At 48.1% G+C, this 12,077-nt stretch overlaps 1 protein-coding gene across 6 annotated transcripts in view; it reads right to left on the bottom strand.

Annotated features, from left to right (window-relative positions):
• DPY19L3 (dpy-19 like C-mannosyltransferase 3) overlaps window positions 1-12,017 on the bottom strand; it is an 86,704-nt gene extending 74,687 nt beyond the window's left edge. For 2 of the 6 annotated variants that reach the window (XM_085888235.1, XM_085888236.1), the window contains exons 1-2: window positions 11,728-11,836; window positions 4,093-4,233 (exon numbers count right to left, since the gene is read on the bottom strand). In XM_085888235.1, coding sequence (XP_085744361.1) covers window positions 4,093-4,233; window positions 11,728-11,734 — 148 coding nt within the window. In that variant the 5' untranslated portion in view covers window positions 11,735-11,836. The other 4 variants (XM_085888238.1, XM_085888237.1, XM_085888240.1 and 1 more) reach the window with 4 other exon arrangements.
• Between the last annotated feature and the right edge of the window lie 60 nt (window positions 12,018-12,077).

Here is a 12,077-nt window from a genome sequence, read left to right as displayed (position 1 = left end):
TGAGAACTGCTGGCATTTATTTCAACAACGTTAAACTGCATCACTAGAGCAAGGAAAAACACATATGCCATGAACAACAACCCACAACCCACATCACGAGTCCGCTTTTGGTTGTCGACTTGATGCTGCGACTCGCGACTCCCTTTAACGCCACGGGCCCACCGCCACCTGTTGAAGCTGCCTGAACCACACCGATGCGCATTGCCTCACGAACCTTGCCACAGCGCGGGAACTCATCGCGAACGAAGCGCGGGAACTCATCGCGAAAGTTGATATGGCTCTCGCCGCTCCTGGAGCGCACCTCATCGCCGCAGGCAGCAACGAACGGTGGCTCCCGCTGCATCGACGCGGCCCCCGCCGCCAGCGCCTCGCCCTCGGTATTCGACGAAGGTCTCGAAGAGAGCACTGGCACATCTGGAGGCACGAACCGGAACCCGTTCCGACCCAAAAGGGTCCGGGCTCGCCGAGCCCGGCTCCTGCTCCGGCTCGCCGGCATCATCATGCCCCGGCTGCAGGCTGATCTCCAGGTCACTGGGGTCCTGCTGCGGTGCCCCATCGCTCCCGGTGCGCTCGTGCTGCGGTGCCCCTTCGCTCCCGGTGCGCTCGTGCTGCGGTGCCCCTTCGCTCCCGGTGCGACCGTGCTGCGGTGCGCGCTCTCGTCCCGCACCGCTAGGCGTGCGAGCACCCTGCGGCACTTGAGCCATCGCGCGGACTTGCGCGGTCACCGGTGTCTGCTCGATAGATGAAACAGTCGCGATCGCCGAGTCGAATGTGATGTCGGTCAATGGCTGCTCGCAGACAATGTCAATGGCTGCTCGCAGACCAGAAATAAAATGATCTCTGAACCGTGCTGGATGCTCCTCTGCCGTGAATTTGCACGGCACAGCCGAATGCGATGCGCGGCCAGCACGAGTGGACTCAACTCGACACCCGATCCGTGCCTCGCTCACTTCCCCCCCCCCTGCCACTGATCTTGTCATTTCCGGATCAATCGCAAGCAGGGTTCGACGCGGGACGGAAGGATCGCCTCGCACACCGCCATCTATGACCGTAACAATGGGCGATGACCCTCGGCCCACACACCGCAGACGACCTCGAGAGCCCAGACCGCCGTCCGAGTGACTGCATTGCCACGCTCGCCCACGACCCGCGCCGCAGACCGTGCGCATGGCCGTGCGTGCCTGGCCTATCGCGATGACCCCTAGACCATCTGCTGTGTCCCGACCATCGAGACCTCGGATATTCTTCAGAGCTTGCGCGACGTCCAACGCCGCGTTCGAGCCGAAACGCGTATCCTCGACAAAACGAACAAGAAAATGAACCAAATGAACGAACGTTGCCCACTCGACGTGGCCGAAGTAGATTCCGACGAAGGCGGGCACGTGTACATTTGCCATGCACCGACCCTTTGCCATGTTCGCGCCGGCGAGACCTTTGGCTCCGTAGCCTGGAACCGCACGGGTCATTTGCCGCCCTTACACACGTCGATCCGCCGATCCTCGTCGCCACTGTACTGTACTGGGTTGGGAGATGCTTAGCAGGCAGACACGATGTACTGTACTGGGTTGGGAGATGCTTAGCAGGCAGACACGAAGCGGAGGAACAGTCGAGCCGGGCTGTGTTGCACGAGTGCGAGCCAGGGCGTACTGTGCCCGCGGCTCTCCTTTATTCCGTACGCGGTACACTCACGAGCCGGCCGACTCCAGTATTACTACGACACCTCAGACGGCGTGCACACCTCATATCCCTCGCCGAACCCCACGGCCACTCCTCCACCATCACGCCCATCATGCATCATCATCATGCCCCTCCCCGTGGGCCTGACTACACCACACAGAAAATATTAGTTAGGTTCCAAGGGAAAAATCGCGATAAAGCGGGGGTGCGATAGGTGAACCGCGATAGAGCGGGGGATTATTGTATTTAGAAAATTTTACTCGAGCCGATTTTTGATTGAGGTTTTATTTTTCAAATGGTAGTCCTTCAAAATTCGGGTGTCTATTTACCGTCATTTAAGGTGTGTATACAGTGTTTGTAAGGAACTACACCATCGTTCCACCTTCGATCTCTCCTCGATCCAAACGTTATTGACCAAAGTGAAAAGGATCCAAAATAAATGGAATCACCGGCATTTCTGTCTTTGTGGATTTCTTATAATATGTTTATTTATTTACCGAAAACGATTCCACGACCCACACACCACCTTCAATTATTTATTTATTTACCGAAAACAATTCCACGATCCACCACCACCTTCAATTATTTATTTATTTACTGAAAACGATTCCACGACCCACACACCACCTCCAATTATTTATTTATTTACCGAAAACGATTCTCCACCCACACACCAACTCCAATTATTTATTTATTTACCGAAAACGATTCCACAACCCACACTCCGTCTCCAATTATTTATTTATTTTCCGTAAACGATACCACGATCCACACACCACCTTCAATTATTTATTTATTTCCCGAAAACGATCAAGACCCACACACCACCTCCAATTATTTATTTATTTACCGAAAACGATTCCACGACCCACACACCACCTCCAATTATTTATTATTTAATGTGGGAGTGGCGTAGGAAAGTGGGCGTGGTTTATGAAAAATATTGTGTGGCTCAGGAGGTGTGGTCAAATAAGAGCATTGAGAGAAGTTTATCGGGTTTTCCGTGTGTGTGTGTGTGTGTGTGTGTGTGTGTGTGTGTGTGTGTGTGTGTGTGTGTGTGTGTGTGTGTGTGTGTGTGTGTGTGTGTGTGTGTGTGTGTGTGTGTGTGTGTGTGCGCAACGCGAGACTCCACAGCACAAACCAGCAAACCGATTATTTTTCAAATGGTAGTCCTTCAAAAATAGGGTGTCTATTTACCGTCATTTTTTATGAGGAGTGCCAGTTGGCAAAATACGCAATAGGAAAAATCTTGCCAGGCAGAGGAACAATTGTATATGAACCAATACGTCTTGGCAATGAATCTTCGTCGGTGGATCAGTTAGAATGAAAAGCATCGTATCCAGCGCTTCGATCCGAGCGAATCCCTCGTCGCCTACCGGCTTGTCTCTTTCTCTCTTTCTCTCCCTCCCTCCTGTCTCTTTCTCTCCCTCCTCTATCCTCCCTCCCCCTCCCTCCTCTATCCTCCCCCTCTCCTCCTCCTTCCTCTATCCTCCCCCTCTCCCCCTCCCTCCTCTATCCTTCCCCTCTCCCCCTCCCTCCTCTATCCTTCCCCTCTCCCCCTCCCTCCTCTATCCTCCCCTCTCCCCCTCCCTCCTCTATCCTCCCTCCCCCACCATCCTCCCCCTCCTCCCTCCCTCCTCTATCCTCCCTCCCTTCCCTCTTCTGTATCCTCCCCCTCCCTCCCCTATCCTCCCCCTCCCTCTATCCTACCTTCCTCCTTCCTCCTCAAACCTCCCTCCATCCTCCCCCTTCCTCCTCCCAACTCCCTCCCTCCTCTATCCTACCATCCATCTCCCTCCTCTATCCTCCCATCCCCTCCCTCCTCTATCCTCCCTCCTCCTCCTCCCTCCTCTATCCTTCCTCCCTCCTCTATCCTTCCTCCCCTCCTCCTCCCTCCTCTATCCTTCCTCCCCTCCTCCTCCATCCTTCCTCCCCCTCCTCCCTCCCCCTCCTCCTCCCTCCTCTATCCTTCCTCCCCCTCCTCTATCCTCCATCTCCTCCCTCCACTATCCTCCCATCCCCTCCCTCCCTCCTCATCCTCTCTCCCCCTCCCTCGTACTCTCGTCAATATTTCCATCAGTGAAGTGAAGGGTTGTACTTGCTTGCACCAAATAAAAAGGGCTTACTCCTTCCTATAAAAAAATACAATAAACTGGTATTTTTTTATGATTATTATTTGGCCTTAAATATGTAAGTATTTGTTAATTTAATGATGGGGATGAACCTGTTGATCGAATAAAGGTTGTTATTTTTTCTTCTTCCTTGCTCTGAATCTTGAGATAATGCGAAAGTTGGGACAAGGTCAAAAGTGTCATGTTTATAATAGTTCCGAATATAACTCGCAAAGTAAACTTTGATTTGTTGATCGTCATTACGCTAAATACCATTTTACGCATAACTATCATTTGTACTCACCGATCTGCTCGTCGTCCCTCAGCATCTCGGGTTCATGCTCACCACTCCCAGCATGATCCCCGTCTCCATGCTGTGCGCTCCTCCCGGCCCTGCGCTGTCTCACTGGACTCATTGTCTGCTGATAATGTCCAATCGCCTTCTCTGAATTGATGACGAAAGGATTACAGTGCACAAAGGTACACACAACACAGAGAAAAGGTAGGAAACACATACACACAATAAATATTTGCATGATATATATATATATATATATATATATATACATATATACATATAGATACATACATATACATACATATACACAGGGTGTCCCAAAAAAATATACAACTTTTCATCTGCAAAGAGGATGGTCATAACATATATTTTTTTAAAAGATATATGGCTGGATAGAAAGCTGAAAGGTTGAAGTTTATTGTACCAATGTCAAAATTGCCACCAAAATTTAAATTTTGGTATAGAATCATCATTTTCTTTTAGCCCACATATTCGACGTAGGCTCCACGTTGTCCGACCACTGCCTGCAAACGCGTTGTCATGTTCTCCATCACTTTGGGAAACGTTTCCTGAGGAATGTTCTGGTTTTCTCGGTGGATATTTTCCTTCAGCTGATCAAGAGTCTGAGGCCTCGGGTTTCCATAGATCCTGTCCTTGAGATACCCCCACAAGAAGAAGTCTGGAGGAGTAAGGTCAGGGGAATATGGTGGCCACTCAACGTCTTCGTAGAGGGAGAAAAAGCGGCCCTTAAAATGTTGGTTGAGAAAACGCCTTGTTTCCCTGGCTGTATGGGGCGGTGCCTAATCCTGCTGGAACCACTGGGTTCTCATCTGGATCAGGTTGTTTCTCCTACGGGCCTGAGTATGTAGCTCAGGCAGATATAATTCCTGAATCATTTCGCGATAGTTCCTCTGGTTTACCATGCAAGTGCATCCCTGGTCATCTTCAAAGAAGTATGGATCAATTATCCCATACCAACCAACCGCCACCCACATGGTGACTTTGAGAACAGATCGAGGCACCAGTTCAGTTGATGCATTACCAGGATTTTCAGTTCCCCAGTTCCGAAAGTTTTGCTTGTTTACCTCCCCGGACAAGTGAGCATGGCATTCGTCTGTCATGTGAAGTTTTTTGATGAAGTCTGCATCTTCCTCCAACTTACCTGAGAACCAATTTGCAAAGTCTAGTCGTTTGCGTTTCTGTTGATCAGTAAGCACTGTTTCCGTTTGAATTTTGTAAGGAAAGGCATGAATGTCTTGGCGAAGGATCCTCTGAACGGTGCTCTTATGAATGTTTGTCTCGGCAGAAAGTCGTCGAATCAATTTTTTTGGACTCTGAACGACCGCCTGTCTCACCATTTCCACATTTTCTTCACTACGACCTGTACTCTTCCGACCACTGTGACCCTTGTGAAGGTCACAGATGGTTCCCACATTGGTAAACTTTGCGATGGTGCACTTTATTGTCTGAAAGTTGGGTGCATGGCGCAAGTGGATACCAAAATATCTCGAGTAAAGACGTTGCACCTGTATGACACTTTGACTGGTGCCAAAGTTCAACAATTTTCGTCCGATGTAGGGTCAGTTTTGACATTTTTCTGGCGCGTGCCTGGTATCAAAATAAACTGCAGGGTCTCTGCAACAAGAAATGAAGCATTAGTGACAAAATTACTGCTTTTTTAGGATCAAACGAAGCATTTTAAAAGTTGTATATTTTTTGGGGACACCATATATATTGTTATGAATTCTGGCCTGCCTGGCGTGCGATCGGCTGCGTAACTCTAATAGCAGCCGCGTCGCCCACCGGATGGACAATTCAGTCGTGACCCTCCTGGAACTACCGCCAGGAGCCAGTCACGGGTGGGGGTTTAACCTCACCACAACCCAGTCTGCATTCCACCCGCCTGAAATAGGGTGAATCGCCGAATGTCGATATACCTAAATACCTGCGCTGGTAACCTACCGAGGGGTTGCACCACGCCGCAGGTCGGCTGAGGACACGAACCGCTTAAGCGGTTCGTTCCGTGTTACAGGGATAACCGAGCGGTGTTATCGCCGACCTCAATGGTTCAGATTCTTCTTTACTCGGGTGTTAAAAACCCACTACTCATTCCACGATGCTAGATGGCACTTTCAATGTGGTGAAAGGAGGACGCGATGAACGGGATACGTTGCACACAAGGACATTTATTATAAAGCACACGTATTCAAAAGCAAGGCAGTCATGCAATGTACAGGCGACAAGCAAACAGAAAGCAATACCACCGACTATAATTATTATTTACAAGCACAGTCATTTACACAGGTCTACTTACAGGACACGGTGCCACAGCATCCATACAAAAACCCGAAAAGAAAGTAGGGACTTCCCTTGGTGGCCGTCGAGTCCTCCTCCCATGACCGTTAGCGTGGTCGCGCCTGGCCCCGACCTCTCTCGCAGCCGGCGAACCCTCTCGGGCACTCCGATTTCGGACGCGCAGTTCCACCACACAACCGGCGCTGCCGCGTCTCCTGTCCGTGCCTCCCTGGACAGGCCGCTCGCCAAGCCGCGAGCGCAGGACCAAGACGACAGGAAGACAAAGATGAAGACGAGGGCCAAGATGACAAAAGGCTCAGCAACTCTCGGACGACAAAGACTCAGCAACGAAGACCCAGGCGACAAAGACTCCAAGAGCAGAGGAGCGAAGAGGAAGAGGGCACGCCCCGCCCGTGTCCGTCCTTTATGGAGCAGGGCTCCGCCCTTCGCAGCGCGGGGCTCCGCCCATCGCTCCGCCCCGTTCTCGACCACCTCCCTTCGAGGCGTTTCGAGAAGCCTCTCGAAAGGGGGCGTGCCCTCACTCTGACTGCCTCACGCCACGTATCCACCAATCGGGAGCGAGCTGCCCCACCTCTTCCCTTCACACCAAGCGCGGGGAAAATTCAGGCGGAAGAATTCAGGCGGGAGAAGTCCGTTCAGGCCCCGCAAGAGCCTTTCTTGCAGGAATCCTGCGTCCTTCCTGTAATGGCTCGTGCCGCGGAGATCGTCGCCGCATGGTCCGTGGAGGACGGCGTTCGGAGTGCGGGAAGTGGTGAAGATGGTGGTGGTGGATGTGGTGAAGGTGGTGTTGTTGGTTTGATCCAAAATAACGACAGAACAGAAAAACGGCTATCTCAAAGAGTCGCAGCCTGGTGAACATGGAAATTCCCTCTAAACAACGGTGGGGAAATCTAACTACACAGATACTTATCGTCATAACTGATCTAAGGACCCTTTATGGTGTATTGCGAATTTCCACAGCAGTAACAATATATATATATATATACATATATATATATATATATATATATATATATATATATATATATATATATATATATATATATATATATATATACATATATATATATATATATACATATATATATATATATATACATATATATATATATATATACATATACATATACATATATATATATACATATATATATATATATATACATATACATATACATATATATATATACATATATATATATATATATATACATATACATATACATATACATATACATATATATATATATATATATATATACATATACAGTGGGGAGAACAAGTATTTGATCCACTGCCGATTTTGCAGGTTTTCCCACTTACAAAGCATGGAGAGGTCTGTAATTTTTATCATAGGTACACTTCAACTGTGAAAGACGCAATCTAAAACAAAAATCCTAAAAATCACATTGTATGATTTTTAAATAATTAATTTGCATTTTATTGCATGAAATTAGTATTTGATCACCTACCAACCAGTAAGAATTCCGGCTCTCACAGACCTGTTAATTTTATCTTTAAGAAGCCCTCCCATTCTCCACTCATTACCTGTATTAACTGCACCTGTTTGAACTCGTTATCTGCATAAAAGACAGCTGTCCACACTCAATCAATCAGACTCCAACCTCTCCACAATGGGCAAGACCAGAGAGCTGTCTAAGGACATCAGGGACAAAATTGTAGACTTGCACAAGGCTGGGATGGGCTACAGGACAATAGGCAAGCAGCTTGATGAGAAGGCAACAACTGTTGGCGCAATTATTAGAAAATGGAAGAAGTTCAAGATAACAGTCAATCTCCCTCGGTCTGGGGCTCCATGCAAGATCTCACCTCGTGGAGCCTCAATGATCATGAGAAAGGTGAGGGATCAACCCAGAACTACACGGCAGGACCTGGTCAGTGACCTGAAGAGAGCTGGGACCACAGTATCAAAGAAATTCATTAGTAACACACTACGCCGTCATGGATTAAAATCCTGCAGCGCACGCAAAGTCCCTCTGCTCAAGCCAGCGCATGCCCAGGCCCATCTGAAGTTTGCCAATGACCATCTGGATGATCCAGAGGAGGAATGGGAGAAGGTCATGTGGTCTGATGAGACCAAAATAGAGCTGTTGGTTTAAACTCCACTCGCCGTGTTTGGAGGAAGAAGGATGAGTACAACACAAATAACACCATCCCAACCGTGAAGCATGGAGGTGGAAACATCATTCTTTGGGGATGCTTTTCTGCAAAGGGGACAGGACGACTGCACCGTATTGAGGGGAGGATGGATGGGGCCATGTATCGCAAGATCTTGGCCAACAACCTCCTTCGCTCAACAAGAGCATTGAAGATGGGGCGTGGCTGGGTCTTCCAGCATGACAACGATCCGAAACACACAGCCAGGGCAACTAAGGAGTGGCTCCGTAAGAAGCATCTCAAGGTCCTGGAGTGGCCTAGCCAGTCTCCAGACCCCAACCCAATAGAAAATCTTTGGAGGGAGCTGAAAGTCTGTGTTGCCCAGCGACAGCCCCGAAAGCTGAAGGATCTGGAGAAGATCTGTATGGAGGAGTGGGCCAAAATCCCTGCTGCAGTCTGTGCAAACCTGGTTAAGAACTACAGGAAACGTCTGATCTCTGTAATTGCAAACAAAGGTTTCTGTACCAAATATTAAGTTCTGTTTTTCTGATGTATCAAATACTTATTTCATGCAATAAAATGCAAATTAATGACTTAAAAATCATACAATGTGACTTTCAGGATTTTTGTTTTCGATTCCGTCTTTCACAGTTGAAGTGTACCTATGATAAAAAAGATTACAGACCTCTACGTACTTTGTAAGTGGGAAAACCTGCAAAATCGGCCATCCATCATGGCAGATTTTTATTCATGCCATCCATTTTGTTGTTCATTTCGCTTTTCATTCCTTGCATATCCCCACTGATTCCTGCCAGAATGGCTAATAGCTGGGCCATGTCGGGTGCGCTCGGCTGAGCCGATTCGGCAAGGATCGGGGGAGGGTTTCGGAGGAGGGAAGGGGAGGTGTCATATTCCGCGGCCGTTGCCACACCCATTTCGGGCTCTGGGTTTGGTTGGGGGAGTTCTTGTTCCTGTACACCAATGTCCTGCTCGGGGTCTCCATCCTGGGCCATGGATCCTACATTACTACACATATACATTTCTAATATCCCCGGCACCCGCTCGCCTTGAGACTCCATCTTGTTTCTCGTAACGGATTAAATTTAGCTCACTCGTAATTTGGAGGGAACGGGGGTGGGGGGGGGGTCGCCTCGCACACCCCTGCTCAGTTCCCCATGAATTTAGCTGGAGACGGGAAAGTTTGTTTCCCGCTCGCTGACACCAGTGTTGCGAATTCGCGCAAGCCGGCGTGCGATCGGCCACGTAACTCGAATCGCGACACGACCCCACCGGACAGACAATTCAGTCGTGACCCTCCGGGAACTATCGCCAGTCACGGGTGGGGGTTTTGCGCGAACTATCTTGCGGGGCCAGTCATGGGTGGGGGTTTAACCTCACCACGATCGTGCCAATTGCCCACCCGTGCAGGATAGGGTTGCTCGCCAAATTCGACCTACCTAAGTACCTGCGCGAGTCGTCGACCGGGCGATCGTACCATGCCACAGGCCGACTCCGGACATGAACCGCTTAAGCGGTTCGTTCCGTATTACAGGGATAACCGAGCGGAGTTATTGTCGGCCTTGACGGTTACGATTAATTACTGGGCGTTTTAAACCCACTACGAACCCCTTACGTGATGCAAGATGGAGGTTCAATAAAAGGAAAAGACGAAGCGAAGTGGGAAAACAGTTCAACAAGCAGCACTTTATTCACACATACAGACACAAAGCAAGCACGTATATACAGCCATACAGTTTTCGTGAAAAAGAAACAAAAGCAAGAACGACGCAGAGTTAATACCGAATAAGACTTACGCACGGCAACACTTACACAGTTCGACTTTACGGACTGGCGCCACCCACAGACATTTACACAAAACCCCAAAAGAAAAGGAAGTCGCGACTTCCCTGGGAGCGTCGAGTCCTTCTCCCGCACGTAGCTCGCGTCGTCCGCACGACAGCTCGGACGGGGCTCTTGGGGGAACGGACGGGGCTCGTTCGGTGCTACTTCCCGCGCTCGTGCACGGGGTCCCAGGGCCCACGCGAGGATCGCCAAACAGGGCAGGAACCACGAGCTCGCGACCCGAACCAGAAGGCTCACTTCGAACTCCACACAAGCCCGAACCCACCGAGCAATCAACCAAAAAGAACCCCGAACCAACTCGTTCGTCCCTTTTGTAGGGGCCGGCTCCGCCCATTCGCCCCGCCCCGTTTTCGGCTCCACCCTCTTTCCAGAAGGTTCCCGAAAAGGGGCGTTCCCTCACCCCAACCGCCTCAGGCTGTTCATCCACCAATCGGCGGCGAGCTGCCCTTCCCCCTTCCTTCACACCAAGCGCGGGGAAAAATGGCGGGAAAAGCCCACGAGCATCGTTGGTGGTTTTTGTTCTTCCGCGGAGATCGTGACCGCACGGTTCTTATTGAATGGCGAGTGGCGAAGATGTGGTAGCGTAGGTGGTGGAGGTGGCGTGGTTGTGGTGTGGTTGGCGCTGTGGTTGGGATGGCATGGTTGTTGAGATGCTGTTTGTTTGAAATAAAAGATAGAACAGAAAAATAGCTAACTCAAAGCGTCGCAGCCCGGATGGATCACATAAATTCCCTCCATACAACGGGTTTGGGCTAACTACACATGGACTTATCGAGATATCTCAGCTGAGGACTCTTTATGGTGTAATGCGAATTTCCACAACCGTAACAATATATATATATATATATATATACATATATATATATATACATATATATATATATATATATACATATATATATACACATATATATATATATATACAAGCTTATGTTTATCAGGAATGCATTTCCATAAATATATATATATATATATATATATATATATATATATATATATATATATATATATATATATATATATATATATATATATCCTGATAAACCTGATGCATTTCCATAAATGCATAAGGAATGCAGAAATGCATTTATCAATTAATGCATCAGGTTTATCAAGAAACATAAGCTTGATATATATATATATATATATATATATATATATATATATATATATATATATATATATATATATATATACATACATACATACATCAGCTTGCTTTCATCTTGGACTTGATCAATTATCTCCAATAAAACGGTTTTCTTAATGCATTCACGGACGCCACGCATAACTCCAAAACAACGACGGGAAAAGGAGACAGACACGTGAACAAAGTACGAATACCGATCATGAATCGATTCCAAATTTGAGACGGACAGAGTCGTTTTCGAAATGCCAGTCGCCTCAGGGGGCCGAAGCCGAAGCTGACGCTCCCTCAGGGTATAAAGGAAATGCTTAAACAAAGTGGAAAGAAAAATTTAATATTTACTAATACTGTTCTGTGTACAATTTTTTGAGGAAAAACACCTGCAACCCTGAATTCCACCCTCGCCGACAATATCCCATCTTTCCTTCCCGTTTATCCCAACTCTTCCTTCTTTCTTCTGTGATTCTTTCCATTTCCTCGCATTTAATCCAAGAAGTTCCTCAATGAATAATACAAATACCAACTTGATTGTTTTTTGCTTTACGAA

The sequence above is a fragment of the Eptatretus burgeri genome, chromosome 7 (genome assembly GCF_056783735.1).
Source record: "Eptatretus burgeri isolate ZD-2024b chromosome 7, Ebu_testis_v1, whole genome shotgun sequence".
NCBI lineage: Eukaryota > Metazoa > Chordata > Myxini > Myxiniformes > Myxinidae > Eptatretus > Eptatretus burgeri.
Note: the sequence above shows the minus strand (reverse complement) of the source record. Positions and strands in the feature narration are given on the sequence as shown.